This window comes from Dermacentor albipictus, chromosome 4, assembly GCF_038994185.2.
Source record: "Dermacentor albipictus isolate Rhodes 1998 colony chromosome 4, USDA_Dalb.pri_finalv2, whole genome shotgun sequence".
Taxonomy (NCBI): domain Eukaryota; kingdom Metazoa; phylum Arthropoda; class Arachnida; order Ixodida; family Ixodidae; genus Dermacentor; species Dermacentor albipictus.
The window spans coordinates 158,684,694-158,712,345 of record NC_091824.1 but is presented as its reverse complement, the minus strand read 5'-3'; the positions used below and the strand labels follow the sequence as shown (position 1 = coordinate 158,712,345).

At 46.6% G+C, this 27,652-nt stretch overlaps 1 protein-coding gene and 1 long non-coding RNA gene across 7 annotated transcripts in view; one reads left to right on the top strand and one right to left on the bottom strand.

The window, feature by feature from the left end:
* The window catches only part of LOC135915778 (uncharacterized), a 500,939-nt gene that overhangs the window by 461,372 nt on the left and 11,915 nt on the right, over positions 1 to 27,652 (bottom strand). Inside the window, exon 2 of the long non-coding RNA XR_011514131.1 lies at positions 27,347 to 27,454. This is a non-coding gene — a long non-coding RNA (uncharacterized lncRNA). The remainder of the gene's footprint in view (positions 1 to 27,346; positions 27,455 to 27,652) is intronic.
* Positions 1,170 to 27,475, top strand: LOC135915782 (uncharacterized). Of its 6 annotated transcripts, none has more exons than XM_065448895.2 (6): positions 1,170 to 1,466; positions 5,402 to 5,499; positions 6,068 to 6,265; positions 21,188 to 21,420; positions 24,206 to 24,390; positions 27,035 to 27,475. In XM_065448895.2, exons 1-6 carry the CDS (start codon positions 1,376 to 1,378, stop codon positions 27,247 to 27,249), a joined length of 1,020 nt encoding a protein of 339 aa, XP_065304967.2. In that variant the 5' UTR covers positions 1,170 to 1,375; the 3' UTR covers positions 27,250 to 27,475. The 6 variants fall into 6 exon arrangements, with proteins under 6 accessions (XP_065304967.2, XP_065304966.2, XP_065304968.2 ...); XM_065448894.2 differs by having other exon boundaries at positions 5,402 to 5,586; XM_065448896.2 differs by having other exon boundaries at positions 5,402 to 5,607; positions 24,206 to 24,304.

Genomic DNA, 27,652 nt, shown 5'->3' with positions numbered 1-27,652 from the left:
AAAATAAGCGTCGACGTCGGCGGAGTGGTCCGTGGGCGAAAATTTCTGCATAAGTTTACGGATATGTTTATACCACACCTTGCTATATGACTTACGATATATGCGGGTTATATTGCCCCAACATTCTATCACTTCAGCTGCTCACACCTTGTCTTACATTCGTGACAAAATCATTCCTCAGAATTTTGAGAATGACAGCCCACAAATAAATGACGTAGAACAAAACACCGACACCACATGCCTTTTATGGGAAACCTTCTCAGACTTAAATATTAAAAGTGCGAAACATAACAGAAACCTGAAAATTATGTAATTTTTTCTGGCGCGGCTGTGCACTACCTCCGGGACCGGCCCACGCAAGAGGCCGCGTTTCTACCAAAAAGCTCGCCTTCGTGCATAGCGTTCATCGCCAACGTTTCTCGGTAAACATTATGGTTACATAAGCTGCACTTGCCGGGAAGCATGATAAGCAGTCAGGAATCTTTTTATACTATCGCGTTTCACTCTAACGGCGAAACGTCAGCGCCCTCCAAGTTTCTTGCTGTTACTGTTGTTCTTTTTCTTGCATTAACCATCAAGTTTTAACAAGATTACCTATCTACAACGCTTTGGACACCTATTCTATCGCCGATAAAATCACAACACTTGCACTTTTCTTCTTCCTCTCTCTCTCTCTCTCTTTACCTTCTGTCCACCTTCCAGTTCCCTTACTCTATTTCGTTTCGCTCCCTGCAAAGTAGCATGTAGGCGAAAATACGCTGGCTAATCACTCTGCTTCTGAATAAAGAGCTTTATATTCTTTTTCTCACCGACATTGCGAAAATATTGGCTCTAGCATTAGCTCCTCGAGCACAAATCCCAACTCTAAAGAAGTAGTGCGCTTCCTTTTTCTTAGTTTACCGCAAGCTGCATTGCGTGGTAGCCTTCACCGCTTGCGAAAACAATACGACCACCAACGATGTAGCAAGTGCTCGGATTACTTACGAAACAAACGACGTCAAAAGGGATATAAATAAACCTTGGCCCGCGGCGACTGGGCAGGAAGAATGGGCGGCGAGGCGACGTCCGACTCCGTTATGATCCCGAAACTATAGGCCGGTCTGAACCGGTTCACACTCCCTCCGCAGCTGATGGGCGAGGGAGAAGTGTTTTCAGTCAGTGCACGCCGCCACCGCAGAACGCTCCTGGCGTCCTTGTCGTTCGGCAGAGATACCGGATGGCCGTTATCAGATAGGCAATTTCCTTTCACGGCCGAACGGAAAAGACGGTGTCAAGCATTCTCTTGTAGTTTGCCGCTGGGCTCCCGTGCCGTGCCATTCTTCTGTCGTAGCGCCTTTGGATTACATCGCAACGGTCTGCGTGCACGCTTGGAAACATGACATCCGCACAGCGCTCACCCAAAGCGACACAGGAACACGTTCGGGCCCCGTCTTGCTCGCCTTCTTGCAAGGAAGGTGAGGTTTCTGGTAAGTCTCGCTTCTTGGTGCTTTTCTCACGCCGTTTTTTTTTTCTGGAGGGGGGGTACATGAATAACTGCAACAGTTTCTCAACGAGCATATACTAGTTCAGACTCAATAAAATAATGATGTATATGGGTCCACGTGCTTGTTTTACGTATTTCCTATATAAAGTGCTTATTTCTGCTTTCAATGGATGTGATATATCACCCCTTTATTTTCTCATCCCTGCCTCAATTTCCAATGCGGCCTGCTGTTGCTTTCCATTTATTGTGTTCCATACGGCCACGTAATACTCTAACGGGCCTTTGGGGCAAATCAATGTGGAAAAGAATAATATGGGCATGTTGCGCGTTCCACACTTACGAGTAAAATGTTAAGTACAAATATACCAGTCATTAATGTACTTAGACATATTTGACCTGCCGCAATAAAGAACGCGAAATCGTGATAACCCTGCGCAATTTTTTTTTCTGTGTGTAGTGATGTGTTTAGTTCCTTGTGAATAGCGGTGTAATGTTAACGTGATGTACTTTATCCCCTCACTGTAACGTCACGATGATTACCTGTGCGTTGTCATCCTGGGCGCTTTGATTTGGTCTTTTGTTTATCCCAACTTAACGCCAGGATAAATTTCGCGCTTCGTTGACTTTTTGTGCGCTTTGATGTGAACTCTGCTATTACAGGCAGATTAGAGTCTGCTCATGTTCATCACAGGTCATGCGGGTCTACAGTTTCCGAACGGGCGTGCACGCGTAATTATCTATATACGTATATTATATGCAACAAAGTATTTCTTCGAATACGGTGTTTAATGAACTGAAAGTGCAGGCGCACGTATAAACGCAAAAAACAAACATTTAATTTCGACGTTTCGGCCGAGACCGATACAGCTTTCTGTTGCTCAATGCGTGCTACATAAAAGTGTTTTTTCCGAGCGTGAAAGGAGCCCGCAAGTACACGCAAAGTGCATCGAGAGGCCAGTCGCGCGGCAATTTTGCGTGTATTCGTGGGGTAATTTCACGCTCGGAAAAACACTTTTATGTATCACGTCTTGAGCAGCAGAAAGCAAGCTGTATTGGCAGTTTCTTATGTTGGTCTACAATTTACGCATTGACAGCTTTCATGTAACTATAATAACTGAGAAGTTGATTAACTGTATTAGGACTAATTATATTATCAGGTGGAATGCAAACAAAAATATATGAGTACCTCCAAGCCACGGCATACAACGTTACCTTGGGTCTGTCCAACCACGGGGCATTTGGATATTGTTAAATATTTGTGCATGATAGTTGGGACACCCTGTATATATTCAACATTTTGTTTATGCTCTAAGTCGAAAGCATGCATATATTTTTTTCTTTCCTATACACTACTTACTGTTAGAGCTTCTGCTTACTAGATTTGCACGTAAATAACACGACCACGAATATAACGCGCGGGTTGAGGTGGCGGTGGGGGTGGTGGGTGATCTTGTTTTCTCAGAAAAAGCAAAAATATATATCTTACGATTACAACGCGTCGCGATGCCCCAAAAATAAACGGGAAACGACGCGCAAAATCGGATGACGTCAGGGTTTTTATTCATCGTTATTTCGAACTGTTGTCCCAAAATAAAGTGACACAACGAGTTCTGATGTCTTATTCATGGTCGGCGAGAAAGGCGTCGTCCTTCGTGACACCCACCAAGGTTATTGGACAAATAGCACGTCACAAATGTCCGCAGCACAATCGAACTTGTCAAAGTGTTCCACGTATTGCGCGGTCACGCACTGCGCGACTTCGAAGACGTACCGCACGCTTTACGCACAACAGCACCGATCGTCTTGCTGAAGGATGAGGTTAATACGCCACACCCACATGAATGCGACACTGCCGTTCTGTATCAGGCGAAGAAAGCACGGCGCAAAATGCACAGATGGCCACTCCGAGCTCGACGACCTTGCGCGAGGCGAAGCGACAGCGGGCTTGAAAATCACGGCGAGCTGGAGTAAATTAAAAAAAAATAAAAAAGAAAGCACGAAAGAAAATAACAGAAAAACTAAAAAATAATAATAGACGCGTAATATCCGTGTCATTAACTCGAATATAACGCGAAGGGCGTTTTGAGGCAAGAAATTTTGAGAGAAAAAAACCTCTCGTTATATTTGTGCAAATACAATGTTTATTTTTTTAATATTTTATCTTGTTTTGTTCTTTTTTCTTGCTGCAATATTGTAGAAGGAGGCCTTTTAGTAGCCAGACTTCCCATACTGTCACATGTAGTAAATATCGTGTATCCTCTTCAGATCATTGGCGTGCGGTATAACGACTTTGACAAACACAGAAAAACGATTCACTTTGCAACAAATAATAGTCGTAACTGTATCATGTTCCTTGAAGAGCTACGGCACTATGTTAACCAACCGCTGCTTTTCTTTCTTACTGCATATCTTTGTCAGAGCGCATATGTACTTATTTCTCCTGTCCAGTTTCTCGTTCGGTTATTTTTCGACATTTGCATACTCAAAAGTGTGTGTGTGTGTGTGTGTGTGTGTGTGCGTGTGCGTGTGCGTGTGCGTGTGCGTGTGTGTGTGTGTGTGTGTGTGTGTGTTTGACAGCGAACCCCAGCTTGTCAAAATGAAACCGGAGTCTGCATAAGAAGTGATCTGCACAAAATTGTGACTGAGAGGACAGCAATTAAGTTCCGTGGTTACTTGCACACCGCGCCGCTGACGTCCGCGGACTTGCTCAACAGTCCCCGCTTCAACCGCACGTTGATGAACATGCGCCGGCAAAGCCGTTGTGCTGGCTGCAGCGTCAAGGTGATTTATGCGATCCCGCAAGAGTTGCGAGGAGGTCGGCCATGTTGCGCGCAAAACGAACCAAGGCTGCGAAGGAACGCCACACGTGATCACGTTCGCAGGAACCAAGCTTGTCGCGACACCAGAAATCGTGACGACCCAATTTATCTGGAATGCTCGAGGACCACTTTATTACGAACTAAACGCATACAAGCCATGATAGTTGGATGAATTTCTTTTGAACAAATATAAATATCCCGTTGTATGTTCTGAGACGTCGCCTAGCACAGGACCTGTTGATGCGCACGGAGGGGTGGTGCCGTCTGTCGAGACACATATCAATCCTGGTGAAGTGTAAAGTGAAGAAAGATCCGCGTTTATCACGCTATTTTTGCCCTGAAAGAAAGAAAAACAAGGCAGGCTGTTTCGAAAGCATATTTCTGAGCACTGAATATACCAGAACGGTACGTGTCAAACTGTGGCGAAGTGGTGGCGCTCTCATCGCCAACTTCGTTTATATTTGCCTTAGTGGTGATATCTTCACTCTGCGTGGTTTCTTTTAGAGTCACGTTACTGCGCTCTGGGAATGGAAAACAAATGCGCAACTCGGCTACCTGGGGGAGCAATAGAGGGATTCTATGCAGCGTGGTATTGAGGTGCCACCTAGCATGCACTCGGTGAATTGTGGCTGTTACCTCAGATATGTCGCTGCACGCCTTTCTGTCTTATTCCGCCTGATAGTTGTTCCCGTTTGTTTTCTATTTGTATGAGTAGATATACGTCACACAACAGGTTTGAGTCGAGAGTACACCCACCAACGCAAACACCAAGTGGGCACATGTATTTATCGCAAGGGAAATTGCGCAATTACACAGCTCGGACGAACCAATGACACACGAAAAGCTTCAAGTAAAATGATTCCCGAACGTGCGCAAACAATAAGAATACCTTGCTATAGCAAGTAAAAAACAAAGGAACGCAGCACATTGCAGGCGCAAACGTATTCCCGGGTAATAACTTCGTGCTTACCCGTATTTACAAAAATTAGATAGATTTTATTTCCTTTCTCTTTTTTTTCTTTTTGACATCCCTGTACACCTGCTCCCGCAGTTTTCTTACGCAAAGGATCTTTTCTCGTGCACACATATTTGCTCGCAGATGAAACGCCAACGGATACAGCTGTTTCTGCCTCTCAGGAGCCAGGTCGGGGCAACCCGTTCGTCGAGCCAGAGATTTCCTGCTTCTGGACCACGCTGGTTCGTGACATCACCGAAAAACAAGCATGGAGAGTCAAGACATTCGACGACAGCAGCGAACGCTTGCTGGATGCGTACTCCGAAGATGTGCGCCATTACCCACTTCCAGTGAGCTTCCTAGAAAGATGAAAGCCGATATTATCCGTCACGTATTTAGTCATCTATTTATGGTCACTGCACGCCACAACGCAGCTCAGGCGGCAGTGGATAAATTTGACGGCAGAGTTCACTGTACTCTGGATCCGTACTTCAAAAACGAAACATTGAATCAAAGAATAAGTATAACAAAAGAAGTGACTGACTTCTTGATTTTGTTTTTGTTATGGATATTTCATATCGGAGTCGTTGACAGGCTCAAAAAGACAAGGAAAATAATTAAGGACGTTGCGAAGTCCTTAATTCAATCAGTTCCAATCCCTTTTAGAGAGTGTTTAAATGATGTCAAAGGGTGAACACATTCTTACGGCAGAATTGTACACTCTTGGGATCTCGTGTTCACCGATACCGTGATGTCGAGCGCTTGGCTCTTATTTCCACTCCGTGTGGATACGAAGTCGCTGCCTTTCAGGAGGAAAGAATCCGCATGAAGCATCGCAGGGACACGGCCCTGAAGCTCAGAGCGGATCCGGAGCGCTGGTCCCGACTCGTCTTGGCTGGGCTGAGAGAACTGGCCGCGGACGCAGCGGGCCCGGCCACTGCTGCGATAGCCCGCACCGGCCTGCTGCACGCCTTCCAAGACTTTGCGACGCACATTCGCTACTTCCAGGTACGCAGGGGACGTTTCCGCCATACTTTGAGACAATTTGAAAATTCGGTGCCATCTCCGCCAACAAAACAGCACTGCAGCTGCTGACTTCTGTGCATCTGGAGGTGAATTCGCAGAGCTTCTCGGTCGTGCCTTCTGCAGTTGGACGGCCGCCTTCGCTCATCATACGTCCATCACCACGATTCGCCATAATCAACTCTTACGTACAGTTCTAGCGTTAGGACTTTGTTTTGTGAATGCGGGTCCTGCGCTCCCTAACCGGGGCGGAGTTCACAAAACTGTTCCTCCGTAGGTAATCTTCTCCATTGGCCAGCCAGCTCCTCTACTCCTATCTCCAGTATCAGGATTAGGCCCAATTCGCTCTTACGCAAAGCTTTCTGTGAATACGGGCCCATTTCCCGAGAGACGCCAGTATAGCGAAAATATTTCTCTAAAATGCCATCGCCGAAATCAGCGAACGCGATTGGCTGGCGTTTGTACACAATTTTTTCTTCAGTCGGATACCGGTGCACTTGCTGCCCACTATAAAGGGTGTCCCAACTATCATGCACCATGATGTAAAGATATGCAAATGCCACGCAGCTGGACAGAATCAAGAACCTCGAGCGGCCACTCGGGCGGGTATTTTGCGTGTATTCACGGGATTCTTTCTTACTCGGAAAAGCACTCTTATGTAGCACATAATGAGCAACGGAAAGCTGTATAGGGAGTTTTTCATGGTGCTCTACAATTTTCCCATGGGTACTTTTCATCTAAATATATTATTCGAGGAGTTAATTAATTAATTTATGCTGATTGTGTAATTATACGGACTGCAAGAAATATATATCTATCTCCAAGCGAAGGCAAACAGCATTATCTTGTTTCTGTCCGGCTACGTGGCATTTGCATATGTGTAAATCTTAGTCCATGATAGTTGGAACACCCTGTATGTAGGGCCCGACCAAGGCAATCGCGTCATCTTATCTGCTTGAAATTTTCTCGCCCCGCTCGTGTAAACGCTAGCTGAAGCATTTTCGTGTGAAGTCGTGTATGCGTAGATTCGTATTCACAAAGGAGTACTTGCGCTTCAATTGTTCGTGAGGACCTGAATAAAGTTTTTCGGTCAACCAACCAACCAACCAATTGCCGGACATGAAGACTGCCGGACAATGGCAAAACAGTCCTTGCGAACAAAACTGTCCATTAATTGAGCCCCTGTTTATTTTACATCTTTCTTTTCCTGTGTATTTTTGTTCATATATGTTGTTTCTTTGTGTTCTGATATTTTCTTTTTTCTATGACCGTCATTTATTGTGTTTCTTTATCCTTGTTCCCATTACTTCTCTTCTTTCATTTCTGTTCCATGACCACCGGAAAATTCAGTGGCTGAATTGAAAATTTTTCGTTCGTAATCCCACTCTGCCATTGGCCAGCCATCTTCGCTAATATTACGTCCTCCGTCACTGCTGGTTGGCGTCTGCTCTTAAGAAAAGCTCGAGCGTAAGTACTTGGTCGCAGGTATCTACGTTTGCAGAGGCACTGTACAATCTACGGAGGTACCCTAGCAAAAAGAAATAGTGTCAGCAGTGTTTAATTATGTTTTTTTTCTTCCAAAACAAAGAGTTAACATAGAAATAGAAATGATTGTTGTTATGCAGGGAGGTTACTAACTGCGGTTTAGCATTGGTCAGCCGCGTTCGCTAATAACACGCCCAGCATCAGGATTGGCTAGAATTAGCTCTTACGAACAATTCTAACGTAAACACTCTTAAAACGGTTGCACCCTTGAAGGTGCATATTTGCCTCGCAATAATAATGGTCATCTGCCTTGCCTGCATTTCCTTTCTTTAACGCTGCGAGCCCGGTACTTACAAGTCACGAACGGCATGCGCGTTGTCAGCATGACGGAGCATTCTCGACAGGAAAGTAGCGGGCGCGGCGCTTTCAAGAAAGGAAACGCAAGCAAGACAGATGACGATTCTTTTTGTAAGGCAAACACACACCTTAAAGGATGCAACTGTTTTAAGAATAGAGCTTTTCATGAATCCGGGCCCTGTTTGACTACCCTGCAGGCGTCCACTGAACAATTAGACCGTTTATTATTATTATTATTATTATTATTATTATTATTATTATTATTATTATTATTATTATTATTATTATTATGGACATTACTATTAATCCAGTCACACAAGCCATTCAGTCTTCGACAGGTCCGCCTACCATTTATTTCTTCTAGTGATGCATAATAAACTTTATTTATTTATTTATTTATTTATTCATTTATTTATTTAATCATATTTTACAGGCCTCGCGAGAGACATCGTGTAAGGGGGGTAATGCGCAAATAGAAATATACATTGTCAAGAACACCGTTATATAACATCAATACGCACCGGCATTTTGCTGGGAAGACACACAAAAGAAAACAATGTACTGGGAAATACAAGAGAAACAAAAACATACTGCACAAAAGCACAACAGAACAGTAATAAGTGTTATATTAGAGAACGCAGTTGAACACAGTCAACTTACATAATGCAAGATTACAACAAGTTATATAAAACGAATGCATTGTACCAACAATACCAATATACCGTCCGTCAATAAGCAGGCACGGTGTCTACTCTTTTATGTTTGTAAAATGATTTGCTAGGATACTGCGAAAGCTAACGTAGTTAGTCTGGGAGACAATCTGATCCTGGAAATTATTCCAGAGGCGGCTGGCGCGTGGAAGCGCACAGTAATTATTAGACGCATTAGTTGAGCCGTAAATGCGGGCATAACTAGAATGTTTATGTAGTCTGCGCGAAGTGAGACATGTTCTTTTTTTTTTCAGACCTGTTACAGTGATTACCTACTATAGCAAGACAATGTCACGACGAATGTTCAAGTGCTGGAGCAAAAGTTCCTGCTTTATTCGTGATGTAATGGATTCGTTACATTATTTACTTGAAATGAAACGGCGTGCTCTACTCTTGAGTCTTGCCAATAAATCAATTAAGTATTTTTCATGAGGAGACCAAATCGAACAGGCGTGTTCAAGTTGAGGGAGAACCAGAATTGTATATGATAATTTGCGAATGTTCGACAGTGCAGAATTCAAGTTACGTCTCAACAATCCTAGCGATTTGGAAGTGCGGGCTGAGGTTGCCCTAATATGGTCGGACCAGGACAGATTCGGTGTCAGTAATACGCCCAAATACCGGTATTGCGTTGTAGTCGACCGAATGGAATTATTACTGCTGTTAATTTATTATCATTATTCTATATTATTAGCAGCAGCAGCAGCAGCAGCAGCAGCAGCAGCAGCAGCAGCAGCAGCAGCAGCAGCAGCAGCAGCAGCAGCAGCAGCAGCAGCAGCAGCAGCAGCAGCAGCAGCAGCAGCAGCAGCAGCAGCAGCAGCAGCAGCAGCAGCAGCAGCAGCAGCAGCAGCAGCAGCAGCAGCAGCAGCAGCAGCAGCAGCAGCAGCAGCAGCAGCAGCAGCAGCAGCAGCAGCAGCAGCAGCAGCAGCAGCAGCAGCAGCAGCAGCAGCAGCAGCAGCAGCAGCAGCAGCAGCAGCAGCAGCAGCAGCAGCAGCAGCAGCAGCAGCAGCAGCAGCAGCAGCAGCAGCAGCAGCAGCAGCAGCAGCAGCAGCAGCAGCAGCAGCAGCAGCAGCAGCAGCAGCAGCAGCAGCAGCAGCAGCAGCAGCAGCAGCAGCAGCAGCAGCAGCAGCAGCAGCAGCAGCAGCAGCAGCAGCAGCAGCAGCAGCAGCAGCAGCAGCAGCAGCAGCAGCAGCAGCAGCAGCAGCAGCAGCAGCAGCAGCAGCAGCAGCAGCAGCAGCAGCAGCAGCAGCAGCAGCAGCAGCAGCAGCAGCAGCAGCAGCAGCAGCAGCAGCAGCAGCAGCAGCAGCAGCAGCAGCAGCAGCAGCAGCAGCAGCAGCAGCAGCAGCAGCAGCAGCAGCAGCAGCAGCAGCAGCAGCAGCAGCAGCAGCAGCAGCAGCAGCAGCAGCAGCAGCAGCAGCAGCAGCAGCAGCAGCAGCAGCAGCAGCAGCAGCAGCAGCAGCAGCAGCAGCAGCAGCAGCAGCAGCAGCAGCAGCAGCAGCAGCAGCAGCAGCAGCAGCAGCAGCAGCAGCAGCAGCAGCAGCAGCAGCAGCAGCAGCAGCAGCAGCAGCAGCAGCAGCAGCAGCAGCAGCAGCAGCAGCAGCAGCAGCAGCAGCAGCAGCAGCAGCAGCAGCAGCAGCAGCAGCAGCAGCAGCAGCAGCAGCAGCAGCAGCAGCAGCAGCAGCAGCAGCAGCAGCAGCAGCAGCAGCAGCAGCAGCAGCAGCAGCAGCAGCAGCAGCAGCAGCAGCAGCAGCAGCAGCAGCAGCAGCAGCAGCAGCAGCAGCAGCAGCAGCAGCAGCAGCAGCAGCAGCAGCAGCAGCAGCAGCAGCAGCAGCAGCAGCAGCAGCAGCAGCAGCAGCAGCAGCAGCAGCAGCAGCAGCAGCAGCAGCAGCAGCAGCAGCAGCAGCAGCAGCAGCAGCAGCAGCAGCAGCAGCAGCAGCAGCAGCAGCAGCAGCAGCAGCAGCAGCAGCAGCAGCAGCAGCAGCAGCAGCAGCAGCAGCAGCAGCAGCAGCAGCAGCAGCAGCAGCAGCAGCAGCAGCAGCAGCAGCAGCAGCAGCAGCAGCAGCAGCAGCAGCAGCAGCAGCAGCAGCAGCAGCAGCAGCAGCAGCAGCAGCAGCAGCAGCAGCAGCAGCAGCAGCAGCAGCAGCAGCAGCAGCAGCAGCAGCAGCAGCAGCAGCAGCAGCAGCAGCAGCAGCAGCAGCAGCAGCAGCAGCAGCAGCAGCAGCAGCAGCAGCAGCAGCAGCAGCAGCAGCAGCAGCAGCAGCATTTCAGTGAACTTGATCAGCCGGCGCCATCTAAACAAATTCTTTTAGGGACGGAAAGTAGTGTATTTGCCACTGCGTTCTAGGTGGTTGCCGATTATAGGGCTCGATCAAAGCAATCGTGTTGGTTATCGGCTTGAGATTTGCCCGTCGCACTCGTGTAAACGCTAGCTAGCCTGTTGGGCTGAACCATCTTCAGGCTACGTTGTCTCTGTGTGCTTTTCGATGGTACGTCAAGCTTATCCGCTCACTCTAAGCGCATAGCGACCCGAGGCCTGTGCACGTTCGGTTTCGTCTGCAGACGTACAAGATATTCCCGTACCCCCCTTCCCTTCCTCGAGTGGTTGACGTCCATATGTCATCCACTATTTGGTCTGGTGCGTGCATATTTGGGAGTGGCCTGGCGCTGGCCTGCGCCAGCTCCAACTGCGATATGTATACATCCACAAGGTGTGCGCTCATTGTGTTTTGTGTGGCGTGGCGCGTGGTTTAACTTTTGTACGAAAGATCTATTGATCGAGTGCCGCGTCGCCGGGAAGGATGGACTTCCTGTCGACAAGTTTCCTTGGGGGTGACAATTTGGGGACGATGGAGAAGGTCCCTTTCGGTCAACAAAGAAGGTACAAGAGTGAGCTCTGTGGAAGGTGGACGAATGCGTCCCTCCATCCAGACAGTGAAATACAGCGGCCATGCGAAGCGCTGCTCAAGGCAATTACTCTTTGTGCGGAGAAGAGTGCTACGTTTAACAACGCAGTGCCCACCTGGGCAAGAGGATGACTTTGTTGCAGGAAAATGAAGAGCACTATGATTTCTTCGCAGGGAAAAGAAGGACCTCGTCACCTCATCATAGGAAAAGGAAAAGCCTGTCACGTGTCGTCTCGGTGACCAATCAGAGACAGCGCTTCCTCTCGTTAAAAACCTCACTCGCCCAAGGTCCGATGATGGTGGTGGTGTTGCAGCAGGCGGGGTTAGCCTGGCATACATAGCCGGCAATCGTTCCGCCCGAGCCTCCTGTGAGTGTCACTGTGTGTGTCACCAGGTGTCGAAGAGCTCCGTGTCTCGCATGATTGCAATCAGCAGTCGTTGCACTCCCTTCCTGTGTGCGTTGTTATTGTGGTTAAGGTATATCAAACAAACAAGAGAACGCCCCCGACTGGCGGATGGACGGGGCAAGTTGGCATATGCGTATGCAGGGGTTTCCGCGGCCTTTTACGAGGTGGGCAATTACTGATTTGTGCGAGGTCCGGTGACTGCTTCTGCCGTCCCATAGCGGCTATTTAATCAGCCCCGGCATGTATCTATTTCTCTCTCTTCTTATATCAACTTTGGACATGTTCTGAATCAATTATTAATGTTTTTGCAACGCCATCTCTGCCCGGTCGACCGGTCTCGTGATGCCCATGGCACGCCTAGCTCGGACCACTACCATTTAGAAACGCCGAACGGCGAGGAACGAGTATCGGGCTTCGTAACAGGGGTCAGAATGGAACGAGGCTCTGGTACGGCTTCGGATAAAGACGGTGAGGGAGTCATTCGATCGGCCAAGTTGCTGAACGAACTCCTGTCATGTTCCACTACCCAAAGCTCCGAAACTGGTACTTTATTTAATAATCAGCTTTCGTGTGGTCTGTACAAGATGAAATATATCGTTAATTATTTAAAGGGACCGACAACCGTTTTTCAAGGACCTAGTTCTTTATGGTGCAATGCAAAGCTCACCATCGGTAGTGTTTACATCTGCCGCGGTTACTTACAAAAGCGCGTGGATATTTAGTGAGCAGAATTTTTAGATCTGAGCAGCCTCTGAAAAAGTAAGTATCCCTCCTCCAGCAACGTTGACAAGTGAGAGCGATGTCGATAGCCCGCCTCGCAAATTGCGAAAGCCGCTCATCGTTCTGCTTTCACAGGAGAGAGTGTGACTGCTATTAACCACCTACATTTCGAACTTTTCAACCACTTTTGGAAAATAAAAAGTTGCTGCAATAAGGTCGCGTTGTTTTACAGACATTTCTTATATTTGTACCGCGTTTTTACCCAAGTACACGCGTACGTCCTGACTGGCTGGCCAACGTCGTCGTTGTTCTGTCGATAGCCGAGCCAAGCCAACTCATAGAAAACGAAGGCGAAGGCAGCGCCACTTTTCAGCTCACTACAAACGAAGGCTTATCTGCACATTGTAAGTTAGAGTAAACTTACAATAACCAAAACTATACTGCATTTCAATACTAATAAAAAGACCAGGAAACCGCGTGCACTAGTAGGTCACGTGGTGGACCTCTTATGTAGCTTCATGTTTTCGCCGCGTGGGGCGCCAGAGGTCATTTTTCGCGACCTTTACTGCTAAATTAAAGATACAAATCCACACTAAATGAGAAAACATGGCTCGTTTTAGCAACTACGATAGGCAATCTTTGCATCAGCGAAGTTATCTCGATTCATGTCCTGAGCGGTTGTCTGTCCCATTAACATAAAGGGAAAAAAAGATTAGTGACACCTCGTATTTCTTTTCGTGACTGAGTTTAGTACCATCATCAGTGTAGCTGACACCTTCAAAACCATGAGAAAAAATATGGCTGTGGCTTAGCTAAGGTTAAGCCCAGGATGCGAAGCATACTAGCCTTTATTTTAGTTGTTGAACCACTGTTCAGCCTGGTGAACTGTTGTTGCTTGGCCATATTTGGTTCGGCTAGACGAAGAAACAACTCATGCGTTACTCTGCTTCGCCTTCAAGAGTGGAACGCGACAGCGTTCCCGTCGACCCGCCAAGGGGTGTAAGAAAATGGGCTACGGCGCAGAGACTACGCGCCCCGCATTGGACGCGGTGAGCGTCGAGCAACGCAGCGTTCGGCGCGGCAACGAAATGTGCGCCTGAGCAAGCGACGCACGCCTGAGCCTTAGAAACCGCTCGTTTCTAAGGCAACACCGCATTCACTAGAGGCGCTTTTGTACCGCTTTGAAGCATCGTACTCGTGGCTCAGTGGTAGCGTCTCCGTCTCACACACCGGAGACCCTGGTTCGATTCCCACCCAGCCCATCTTGCAAGAGTTGAGCCAAAGCCACCTAGAAACAAGTGCAGCTGCTTATATACCGCCGCGACGCCGCGAGCGACGGCGCGAGTTGGAGCCCCGTTTCTCCTATGTCGTGACGTTACGGTGTCACGTGGTATGGCATGGGGTCAAAGGTCATTGAAGGCGACACCGCCGCGCCTGAGTAGCTGGGTTGAGCTCTCGTAATATGTTTCGCATAAAAGAAATAAAGACCGAGTCCTATAATAGACAGATAGGATACCAGTGGCGGTGAGAGCATCGCCTCAGCCTGACAAGCTTCCCAAGGTCCACGTAAGCACTCTCGGGCCTCTTTGGCAGCTCGAATCAACCAGAGAAGAAACAAACAGTATTGCGCGCGACATGTCTTGTTTTCTGACTTTTTTTAACACATGCTACTGGTTAAATCACAATTTGCTTGAAGTGAGTTCATGCAAACGGTGTCCCGCGTTGGGTTGTCTCATTCTGTCATCCTACTCGGTCTGTTTTCGTGCTGTGTCAGCCCACATCAGGGTGTTTTTGCGACGATCGACTGTTTCAGAATATGGAAGATAGGGTAGTCGACGCAGAATAATTCTCGCTGTTCAAGCTTGAAAACAGTGGAGGAGATCAGAATGTTTGGGATAATCGCCTGTTACTAATGAACAATGTTTCACAACTATATTTTTAACAAATGTCTTTAGGGGGCATGTAAGTGCAGCATTGAGGTCAGCCCGTAGTCGAAGCAAAACTGTCTGCTAGAACTATTGCATCGTGCGCCATTTCCGGTACATACCATATTCAAAATGTGCCGCGAGGAGCGCTGCTGTTCGAGTTTACCGCATTCAATTTTGCCACTGGCGGAAATCTCTCGCAAAACACTGTGTTCTGTGACATTATACAATCGTTACGTCATGAACAGATGTTGTAACGTGGGTATGCGCGAAAACAGGAGGAACCAGTGCGTAGTGGTCCACATCCCGAGCTATGTGATATAGTTTTATCTCTCAGCCATTTATCTATGTTTAGTTTGCCTATCAGGTCTATATAGTTTATGCTTCTCGTCGGTGACCCGAAACATCGACATGCATGGGACTCGCCAGTCAGCCCTGCATAGTATAGTGCCCTCAAAAGCTAAGGGCATCTGTATTAATTTTGTTGAAGAGGCTTAAGAGCATCGAGCCATCGGCTGCACCAGTAACCCAGTGCTTCCCTGCTGCCTCGCGTGCTTCCCATTCTGCACTTGCTGCATTAATGAACAAGAAGAGCCAGCGAAACGGAGTGAAGACGACTAGTGGGTATGCTCCACGCTACAAGCGCCCGCACAGGCTCAACAACATGCTCTTAGATTCGAGATGAGGATCACCGCCGGTCCGCCTTTCTCCTGCTTCAGCGCATGCCCGTGTCCCAGCACCTGTTCATGACGTTAACAGTACTAATTGAACGTCACGAAAGCCCTTCCACGTCCCGGCCCTCCCCGCGCGTCACGTTAGCGTCTTTGTTCCGAGGTGCGGAAAATTGAATTGAGCCTCACGCGCAACTTCCAAATCAAATTAACACGCGTTCTGACATGTACATTTGCAGTGGAACTGAACAACATACGTAAATGAACCCAGAAATGAAATTTCTGTCAGCTGTTTTAATGCGAAGCATTCTTCTCCGAGTCATGGCACTTTCTTTTTTAATTCTTTCTTCATATCTCACCGTTCTTGTGTGTCAGCGACCAGACAGATAACTACCGTCATCAACAGTCAAGGATAAAAAGTTGCTGAGGCCCGCAAAGTTGACGATGGAATAGAACCAGCCAAGTACGTTGAATGCGAGTTTACAGAGCACGTGTGACGTGTTTTGCGAGCGTCTACGCTTTCGACGCGCCCTTTTAGCCGCTATCGCATTACACGGAGCAAGAGACGCGAACAAGCGTCGCTAGCTGACGCTTCGGTTGGCGGCCGCTCTGCCGAAGCGCACGCTGCGCAATTAGTTGCAGTCTGTCAAGGGAAAAAAATGCAGTGAAGCGCTCGTCAACGAAAACGTTAGTTCGTTCGCTCGCTCGATGGACGTTTTCATTAAAACGCTAGGCAACGGGAAAATGACAAAGCGCGTCTCGGGCCGCCAGGGCCTCGCCAGCTCGCGACACGCGCCGGCGTCTCGTGCAGCTCTTCGCATCATGTGGATGTCAACAACAGTTATGTCTGCCAAATATTTTTAATCATGTTGTTTTAAGTCCTCAACGAGGAGCTCCCATAGAGATTTAAATGATTACATAAAGGCAGGGAGGTTCATCGGAGTAAGTAGTTCTGCTTGGCTACCCTGCATGGGGGAATAGAAAAACCGGAACATGACGACGTTAAGAGGAAGCTTTAGCTCGGGTGCTCCTAAATACATGTAAAAGGAGAATTCGTTTTTCTCAGCAACCGCTGCACCAAATTTGACAAGGTTTATTGCATTTAAAGGAAAAACTTAAAATCTAGTGACTGTTGGTTTCTAATTTTCGATTTAGATTGTCAATTTTTTATTAACAATTGGCAAAAATCGAAAACTTTCAGAAGACAAAACTATCAGGTTTACAACTCTCTAGCTCAGCAAGGAAACAACGATATCACAATTCTGTGAATTGCATCTGATAGTATATCTAAAGCGGACAAAATTGATATGTTAAATATGAATCTAAAGAAATGTAGTAATATGGAAATACAGCTTTTGCAAAACCCTTGCAAACAACGTAACAAATTCACGTAAGATAAGTAGTGACATACTGAATTTTTCCGCTTTAAATGATCTAATGGATGCCGTTTACAGAACCGCGATATCTATTTTTGATGCAGAGTCATTAATTTGTAAAATTCGTGCTTCTATATTTTTCAAAATTTCGAATTTTTGATAAACGTTTTCATAAAATGTAGGCCCTAAATCGAAATTCCGCTCCCGACTGTCACTATAATTTAGCTTTTTCTCTCAAATGCAATAAATTTCATTAAAATCGGTCCAGCGGTTATCTCAGAAAGGCGTTGTTGCATTTTACATGTACTTGAATAGGCGGCGTCGGAGTTCGGCCCGAGCTAAAGCTTCCTCTTAAGTGCGCACGCAATCCAGCGGTAGAAGGCAGCTTTCTCAGTCAATCATGTCTTGTGAATGTGCATCACCTTTATAGGACTAATATGTTTTCAGAATATCCCATCTACGTTCGTTGTCCCTACACAGATAGACCGAAAAACTCAGGGGCTATTTCGCGGTAAATTCGAGAGAAATGCATTAGCATTATGTCGCACCTCATTGAAGTCCCAGATTCAATATTTCAGCCGCGTTTAACACATTGCAAAGTGTTCTTCAGGAGCTCACTCGACAAATATATATATATATATATATATATATATATATATATATATATATATATATATATATGAGAAAGGTGAAACTTGGTACGTTGTCGTCATGGGCGACTTCAATGCAAAAGTAGGGAAAAAGCAGGCTGGGGAACAAGCAATCGGCAACTACGGTACCGATTCTAGGAACGCTAGAGAAGAGGTGCTGGCAGAATTCGTCAGAAAGATTACACTCCTTGTTCGCCCTGAGCAAGGAACATATGCTCCGGATAATGAATACCTTTTTCAGAAAGCGCAGTACCATAAAGTGGACCTGGAGAAGCCCTAGTGGAGAAATAAGAAATTAAATAGATTTCATACTCTCTGCCGATTCCAGCATAGTGCAGGATGCAGAAGTGTAAGGTAGGGTAAAGTGCAGGGATCATAAGTTACTGAAGTCTAAGATTTCTCTCAATTTGAAGAGAGAAAGAGTAAAATTAGTCGAGAAGAAACAGGCCAATTTAGACGCAGTAAGGGTAAAAGCAGACGAATTCATGCTGGTGCTCGCAAATAAGTATGCAGCTTTAAAACTGGAAAATGAAGATAACATAAAGATAATGAATGAAATCGAAACTAGGCTAATTTCAGAAGCAGCAATTGAAGTGGAAGGTAAAGCACCAATGCAACCAGTAGGTAAGCTCTCCAAAGAAACAAAGGTTCTAATAAAGAAACGACAAAACATTAAAGTGTCCAACTCCAGAGATCAGATAGGATTTGCTGAACTGTCAAAACTGATCAACAATAAGTCAGAAATATGCGAAATTATAACGTAGGAAAGATTGGGGAAGCAGTATAAAAATGGGGCGCAACATGAAATAAGTGAGAAGAAAAATTGGCATGGCATCGGACAAGGCAAGATGTATGCACTGAAAGATAAGTCAAGAAGAAACAGGTCAATTTAGCCATCGGCAATTTCGACGATATAGTAAAAGCAGCACAAGAAGTACCCAGGGCAGCCACGCTACCTTCATGCGAAGTAGTGATGAACAGGATACAGAGGCTCCTTTAATAACTAGCCATGAAGTTAGAAGGGCCTTCCAAGACATTACCCGGGGGAAAGCGGCCAAAGAAGATGGAATAACAGTCTATTTAATCAAGGATGGCAGAGACATCACGCTAAAGGACCTTGCGGCCCTTTATAGGCATAGCCTCAAAAATTCAAGTGTACCAGAGAGCTGGAACAATGCCAACACTATATTAATCCATAAGAAGGGAGACGTTAAAAAAATTGAAGGCTTATAGGCACATTAGCTTGCTTTCAGTATTATATGAAATATTCACCAAGATAACTTCCAATAGAATCAGATTAACACTTCTGTCAACCAAGACAACAGGCTGGCTTCAGAAAGGGATATTGTACAATAGGTCCCATCCATGTCATCATTCAGGTAACTCGGAAATCTGCGGAGTGCAATCAACGTCTATTTGTCATAGCTTTGATAGATTATGAAAAGGCATTTGATTCAGTAGATATGCCAGCAGTCATATATTTCGTAATCGACGAGTACAGGAGGCATACTTGAATATCTGGGGAAAGATCTACAAAGATTCCATAGCTACCTTGGTTCTCCGCAAGAATAGTAGAAAGTTCATCATCATCATCAGCAGCAGCAACAGCAGCAACAGCCTGGGTATACGCCCACTGCAGGGTGTGCTAATTGTGGCCATGCTGTCCCTGCAAACTTCTTAATCTCATCCGCCCACCTAACTTTCTGCCGCCCCCTGCTACGCTTCCCTTCCCTCGGAATCCAGTCCGTAACCCTTAATGACCATCGGTTATCTTCCCTCCTCATTACATGTCCTGCTCATGCCCCATTTCTTTTTCTTGATTTCAACTAAGATGTCATTAACTCGTGTTTGTTCCCTCATCCAATTTGCTCTTTTTTTATCCCTTAACGTTACACCCATCATTCTTCTTTCCATAGCTCGTTGCCTCGTCCTCAATTTAAGTAGAACCCTCTTCGTAAGACTCAAGGTTTCTGCCCTGTAGATGAGTAATGGTAAGACACAGCTGTTATACACTTTTCTCTTGAGGGATAATGGCAACCTGCTATTCACGATCTGAAAATGCCTGCCAAACGCACCCCAGCCCATTCTTATTCTTCTGATTATTTCAGTCTCATGATCCGGTATCAAACGTAACTTACAGCGCTACGTAGACGAGGGAAAAAAAAGAACGACGAAGTGACGTTTGATACCACGGAATACCAACTAGCCCGTACCCAAACCTTGCTTCATGATCCGGATCCGCGGTCACTACCTGCCCTAAGTAGATGTATTCCTTTACCACTTCTAGTGCCTCGCTACCTATCGTAAACTGCTGTTCTCTTCCTATACTGCTTAAGATTACTTTAGTTTTCTGCAGATTAATTTTTAGACCCACCCTTCTGCTTTGCCTCTCCAGGTCAGTGAGCATGCATTGCAATTGGTGCCCTGAGTTACTAAGCAAGGCAATATTATCAGCCAATCGCTAGTTACTACGGTATTCTCTAAGGTACTAAGGTAGTAGAAAGTTACCTATCAAGAAAATGGTCAGGCAAAGATACACCATCTCTACAATCTATCTCTACTGCATGCTTAGAAGTAGTATTCAAGCTGCTGGACTGGGAAGGCTTAGGAGTTAGGATCAACGGCGAATATCTCAGCAGCCTTCAGTTTGCAGATGACATTATCCTGTTGCGCAACACTGGGGCCGAATTGCAACAAAGATTGAGGGCCTTAATCGAGAAAGTGTAAGAGTGGGGTTGAAGATTAATATGTAGAAGACAATGATAATGTTCAATAGCCTGGCAAGGGAACAAGAATTCTGGATAGCCAGACAGCCTCTAGAGTCTGTGAAGCAGCACGTTTACCTAGGTCAATTACTCACAGGAAACCCTCATCATGAGGAAGAAATTTACAGAAAAGTAAAAATGAGTTGGAGTGCATACGGCAGGCATCACTAAATCCTGACTGTAAGCTTACCACGATCGTTGAGAAGAAAAGTGTACAATAGTTACATTCTACCGGTGCAAACACATGGGGCAGAAACTTCAAGGTTAACAACGAAACTCAAGAACAGGTTAAGGACCGCGCAAATAACGATGGAACGAAAAATGTTAGGGATAAGGTGAAGAGACAGAAACAGAACGGTGGTGTATCGGAGAGCAAACGGGGATAGCCGATATTCTAGTTCAAGTTAAGAGAACAAAATGGAGCTAGGCACGCCATGCAATGCGTAGAGTAGATAATCGGTGGACCATTAGAGCTGCAGAATAGTGGGTGCCAATGGAAGGGAAGCGCAGTCAAGGACGGCAGAATACTAGGTAAAGTATTGAAATTAGGAAATTTGCATGCGAAAGCTGGAATCAGCTAGCGCAAGACAGGGGTAATTGGAAATCGCAGGAAGAGACCTTCGGCCCGCAGTGGACTTAAAAATAGGTTGTTCATGATGATATATGTACGTGTGTTGAGTTATAAGTTTGGTCTCAAATCATGCCACACTAAAACTTTTTTTGCAGTCATTTTTCCTTCGGTTATCTACGGAATGCAACCATCTTCCTGGCGAAGTATAAATTTACGGTAACAAAAGATTTCTAGCAGCTTTAGCTAACATTGTATAATCGAAGCATTTTTGTTTACTGAGTACGCTAGTATCCTAAGTGCATTCTGTATTTCTTACATTTTTAAATCTCCGTAAAGCAAGCCCGGTTGTCTTTTCGGGGACGTGCAGATCACGCGAGGCCTCATGGAAGCGGCGGGCGTGGCCGTGCCGCTGACTGCCAACGCGTCTTCGTCCGTGCACGACGTGGACAAGTTGGACCCCGTGATGCTGGCGGGATACTGCGAGCGTTGGGAAGACATTCGCGACACAGCTCTCTGGCACGCCTGCCTCGAGTACCACTACGCCATCAACACGCACCACCAGCAGAACGAATTGTGGCATATGGAGGAAGGCGAGACCAAGTGCGTCAACAAAAATACATTATTCCACGTTTGATTAAGCGTATAATGAAAAGAAAGTTTGATTGATTGATTGATTGATTGATTGATTGATTGATTGATTGATTGATTGATTGATTGATTGATTGATTGATTGATTGATTGATTGATTGATTGATTGATTGATTGATTGATTGATTGAGGGAGGGAGGGAGGGAGGGAGGGAGGGAGGGAGGGAGGGAGGGAGGGAGGGAGTGCGTCGTAGTGAAAGGCGCCACGTTCATTTTTTGCTGCCTGGGATGGCGGCAACAGTTGCCCCGCACGCGTGCTACGTTGTACCAACATGTTGCCCTCGCGTATTGTTGAACACCGTCCAAAGGGTTTCAGCGCGGCGCGAAACCTTGCTATCGCTTTCAGTGATTCTCCCTTGGGGCGAAACTTCGAATCTTTTTAACGCGAATGTCTTCATTTGGCTGTACCACTCGTTCGTGGGAGTCCATCGGGGCCGGTGTTTCTCCGCTGCTGGCGCGTGCATTTTGAGCCTCACGTGCATTCAGGTGAGACGTTTGTGGCGTCTGAAGGTTTAGGTTCCGTGGTCGGTGGTGGCCACGTGTCGCGCTTGTCCGTCACTTGGGCAGACGGTTGTGAGGTTGACCTGTGCGCTGACAAGCCCGCTGAGCGCCTCTTGTCGAGATGCGCCGTTTCGTCTCGCCGGCTAACCGCATGCAGCAGCTTCGCTTAGACCGACTCCCACAGCGCATTAGATTTGCATGATCTGAAGTGAACGGTCGGAGGAGTATCTAGTAAACAAGAGGAGAAGTAAGCGCAGGTTCTCGGCCGTTGTCGTGCCATCATCGTTGCCACACTGTGCTGATCACGTTGTCGTCGTGCAACCTTGGTCATGCTGCCGTTGTCGTCGCGCCATCGCCATCATTCCATCGTCGTCATACCGTCATGGTTGCGCCGTCTCTAACAAAACAGCTTGCGAATAATTTACGCCGCCATCATCAAACAACTTAATCTGCGGCAGCAGCATACCTCGAAAATACGTTGCAAGTGTGTGCACTTGATTTCTGCAGTCCGGATAATATATTCACTTACTTTGACAATCATCTTCGATGATTCCTGCACCATATTTTTTTTCATGGTCTTTGCATCTATGTTTAGTCGATTGTCCGCTGACAATCTCTTCAGCTCTGTGGCACTTCATTCGTAGATGCTGCTACCGGTTTAAATACCGTACACTGCGAAGCTCTTCTATGGGGAATTAAACTACATTGCATCCTGGCTGCTTTCCTTGCCATGTACACAGTATAAAATACACTGTAGTGTTATTTCAATGAAAGTACCGGTGTGCTTAGAGAGAGAGAGAGAAGAACAGTATGGGAAAGGCAGGGAGGTTAACCGGATAAGATTCTGGTTTGCTACTTTGCAGTAAGGGTATGCGGTAAGGGGAAAGGAAAAACGGAAAGAACAGCGGAGAGAAAAAGCAAGGAAACGGGAAAAAAAAGATAGGAAAGGTCGCGAACGCCTACGAGAACTCCAGTCTCTCCAATAAGCCACTCGAGCGTAAAAATTTCAAGAGCGCCTTCACTGTCTTGTGGTGTGACGACTGTACAGGACGGCGTTCCAGGATTGTCTGCTCCGAAAGCGACCGGTCGTCAAGACGCGCCAGCGAGTGACTTGTCTGTGTGCGCTGTATCGGGGACAATGACAAAGAACTAATTCGATAGTGCTTAATGATGCTCGTCATTTGTGCATTAATATAGATATTTCTAGCTGCAATTCAAGTCCAGTGCACGAGAGGTCTTCGTTGTGCTTAAAGCTTTTGCTTTCACTAGGATCATCGAAATTCTCCTTCCGTGCGCGAAATATTGAGGTCATTATTTCCACACATGCTCGCCATGGCAGCTCAATGGAGCATGAAACCGCTCCCACACACTTTGCCCCAACAGATTCCTAGCATTTTTGACGCTTACGAAGAGTATCTCCTAAGCAGTTTAGACTGATAAACTGTGGCCGTATTGGCAAAGCTTTTCGTCCCTAAGTGCTCTTTGTTATTGACCAGCAGCATTCGTTAGCAATTATGTCCAGCACTAGTATTGCCAGTATTTTGCTCTTAAGAATAATTCTATCATAAGACCTTTTCTTGTGAATGCGGGCGTTGTTCTTTCAAGCGCATGTTTTCTTTAATTTCACGGTAAGAAGTTAATTACTAGAAGGGAAAATAAGAACAGAACTTTCATTTTACTTGCGTAAGCATTTCTAATGCCTACCCAACGAGGAAACCCGTACGTCCGTCTGTCAGGTACGTCTATCGCTTTCAAGGTAGGGCCCGGAGCAGCGAGCGAATTGACCTCCGTGCTGCCCCTCGCTTCCACGCCAACAAAGCGACAAGAACGCAGCGCATACGAAGCTATCTGCACTCGACGCACTCCGTCCCCAACGCATGGTGCTTTCAGGATAGGACGCACGCGGCCGCGCATGGCGCACGAGACAGAACGTGCCGCACGAGACAGATTGTCCGTGTCAGTTAATATATCGGGGAAATAAAACACGCTTAGAACAGCGCTCAAATTTCGCATCAGGTAGTATCGTAATAGCCGGCGATTTTTTTTTTCGTTTTTTCTGGCTCATTAACCACCTCTCGGTGAGAGGGGCTGTGCCTCACTGTAAGGCTAATTTACCATCACACGTCAACTTACTTGTCTCTTTAGTGTGCCTCTAACGTAACTGCATGCGCGATATTAGGTGCACGGCCGTAAGTGTAAAACTGCGCCTTCTAATTCTTTTCATCACCCCCCCCAAGGGAGGAACAATGCTGCCGGGCACTGCCAGAGTTGCTGTGTGACAAGGCGTCGCGCAAGTTGCAGAAGGAGCTGAACGGCGTGGTTTCTCCGACAATGTGGTCCGTGGAGACGCAGTTCTACCTGGGCATACCCGACAAGTGGTTCGACCGCGCATCGGAAATGGCCGCCTCGCTGGCTTCGTGCCGTAAAATACACCAGACCAACACTTAACGCCTTCCGCTCAGCACCTGGGCTGTGTGACGCATGTTCTCGTTCTGCTAGCTTTGTTTGTCAGACTTGCTATATAGTGGCTAGTGCGTTGCCAAACTACACGCAGTTGTTTTTTTGTTTTGCTTTGCTTTTCGTATACTGATCGGGAAAATTTTTTCAATTAACACAGTGCCTTCTGCTGTGCGTGTAGCGCTACAAATGAGCAATGACACGGATTTGTCTTGGCCCGTGAGAAAAACCTTCGGTACACATTATTCATAGAACCTGTTGAATTTGGGCATAGACTTTCGCAGGCGCCCGTCAGCATATTGAAAGCTACTAAGATGCCTGACAAAGCAGGTGAATGACACGTTCGTCGACTGAGTGCTAATAAACGTGGGTGAATTTACACGGACTGTGTCGATTACAACTCACTACAAAAAAAAAAGTAGCATAGTCTTGGTGCGCCACATGTACGGAGTAAGTCCTGTCTACAGAAGCTGTACGCTTCGCCTAAGTAGAGGCTGAATAGCTCTGGCAGAAACTGCACGGACATCGATGTACTATGAAAACTTTTGAATGGCCACCCACCCAGTCGCTCTCCTTTCTTACAGGCAGCGCACTGCAGTCAGTGTTTTGACTGTAAGGATAGAAGCGATCAATAGGAATGTGCACGTGATTGGATATATTTGCTTGAACAGGCCTGTTCGTAGGTGCGACTGTTTCCAGACCACTCTTCACTTCGGAGAGGCCAAATATACGTGCGAAAACATTTGCGGCGAACCTGGAAGATAAGTAATTAACTTATACAATGCGCCTATTAATGATCTAGCTCTGTCATCTTTCCGTCCCTTCTCCTCATCCCTCACGCAGCTGACCGATATTTAGGTGTCAGCCGCACCCTACACAGCTACGGTGTGGTCAGCAAGCTTTCCTCTTTTCAGTCAACCAAACTCTTCTTTATTGGAAATTTATGCGGAAATGTGCGCCAGTATATATCAGCTGTAATAATTATAATTTTTTTTTTCTCATGTACACTCGCTATCCGGTATCTAAGTCGCTCGCTCTGTTCAGCAGGTACGTGCACAGCCAAAGAGATGAGGACGTTGATGAAGCTCCTGGGGTCCACGGACATACAAAAGCGTTGAGAACGCTGCCTGCTATACTGTTGCTTCTGCTTGACTGTGTATGTGCCTTACTTAGTTCGTTCTCATGTCCCTTCCTATCCTTTAACCCTTTCCCCCACGTACCGGGCAGTCAACTAGAGCTTCCTATGGTTAACCTCCCTACGGTGGCTAAATGGGTAGGTGTGCCGTCTCTCGGGCGGGAAGCATGTAGTTCAGCGCTTCTCCGCTTCATGACGACAAACGTGGCGATGCGGTCAGAGCCCTGTCACAAGTGGCGTGCGTCGTGTGCCGCGGCGGCTCTGTTACAGTGGAAATGCTACGTAATTATTACACAGTTTAAACTGGAAACCGTCTTCACAATGACATCATAAACAGTAGCTCATTTCTGAATGCAGCGGAGCCCTCTCAATTGCGACGCAAACGTACTTACCTTGTCTGTCAGCTGTATTTCTATTTTTTCAGTTTGGCACGCAAAAACAATGAGCTCTTAGCGCGGTTTATTTTGGTAAACACCTCAAAATTAAGTCTACGAAGAGGAGCACAAATGGCGCATCAACGAAGCCCTCCATCAGCTCTTCTACAGCGATAAGAGAGTTAAAGTTTGTTTCACGAAGCAGTATGTAGGTGGTCGTATGCGAACGTAATTCGGGCAGGGCCGGAGTATTCTTACACCACGAAATGTGTAATCGAAAGGACTTGGCTTGAATGAATGTAAAATACGATCGAACAAATATTGACGCTGTCACAAATAAACTCCCTGGATTTATTTCTTTGCCTGTACGGGTGCTATTATAAACTAGATATATGTTAATTTGTGTGGAGCTGTACACATTTGCAGTACAAATTAACAATCTTTTTCGCCACTAGAAATAAACTTGTTTTGGGAAAAACAACTCTTTCTTCGATCATCTGTGATTAGCTCCATGAGAGGATTAGCTTGTAGCATGCAAAATAATAGTTGGGACTCTTGATGATCGTACACGTATACTTGAATATGTAGGGTAATTCTTCGGTCGCACGCGAAAAAATAAGAAAGCCATGCTTTTAAAGCAAACAGTATCTTTAAATGAAGTACGGCATTGCATCACAGCGTTCACGATGTGTGTTGTAACGTAGCGTAAGGTGATATTTATTCTTTGGTGTCATATGAAAGTGCAGGCGAGTAATGGATCAGCCTGATGATGCTGTTCGTTAGTTTGGGCTGCTCACAGGCGACGACTTCAGGAGGCTTAAGCTAGAGAAAGGAATAAGAATCTGCCAGGGGCAGCGCACGCAGTAATCGTTTTCTTGTGAACCGCGACCGCTGCACTTGAAGATGAATTTTCTGCCGCTATTTGGCTGCAGATATTTGTCATAGTGGTAGACAAAACGTCTTCAAGCTGCCCACACAGAATCATTTAGTCGCCCGTTCTTCAACAGGTTCACTTCACCACTTGTATATAAATACCTGTTCTTCAAATGTTCAACACGTGTCGTTTTCATTCGCATCCTATTTGCTTGAATCGTGTGCAGGTTCGGCTCGCTGTCTTCCCAGGATTACTTTAGCTGCCGGCAACCCGTCGAAGCCTTCGAAGTCTTCCTTGCCCTTCTTGCGGGAATGTTTTGCAGCCAAGCTATATATAGCTGGGATCCCGGGTTACCTTCGCGTCCTTCGACAGAAACCTATCATCAATGGCTCATACCCCCGTTTCAGACGTTTTGATAAAGACCGGGCTCAAAAGAGGTAGCTAACCTCTACCACATGGTAGGGGCTTGGCAATTTAATCCCATAGTTGACCCCACTCCAAATCCCTCAAAAGAGCAGTGGGAGGCTATTCTGCTCACCGATGATCCTGACCGTCAGCACCTGGCTGGTGGGGAGGGCCAGCGCAGCAGCAGTATAACCAGTGGGCTACCGGACTAGGTGGCCCACCCACGAGTTCTACGAATATCCTGCAAATAAAGATGTTTTCAATCGCGAAAAAATCAAAACAAGCATCTGAACCTCATAATTTATGATAAGGCACTCCTTATATAGCAATGTGAAGCACGTAGTGCTCCCCGCATACGTTTTTTGGTAAGGGTTACTGTTGCGCAAGCTGCCACGACGACGGCAGCTTTCGACGTGTGAAGTGACGTCCCTATCCTTTC

Coding starts and splice junctions, on each gene's coding strand:
- LOC135915782 (XM_065448893.2), top strand. CDS start 1,376: ATGACATCCGCACAGCGCTCACCCAAAGCGACACAGGAACACGTTCGG. Junction 21,421..24,205: donor ATGGAGGAAGGCGAGACCAA/GTGCGTCAACAA, acceptor ACCCCCCCCAAG/GGAGGAACAATGCTGCCGGG. Junction 24,391..27,034: donor CGCCTCGCTGGCTTCGTGCC/GTAAAATACACC, acceptor AATCGTGTGCAG/GTTCGGCTCGCTGTCTTCCC.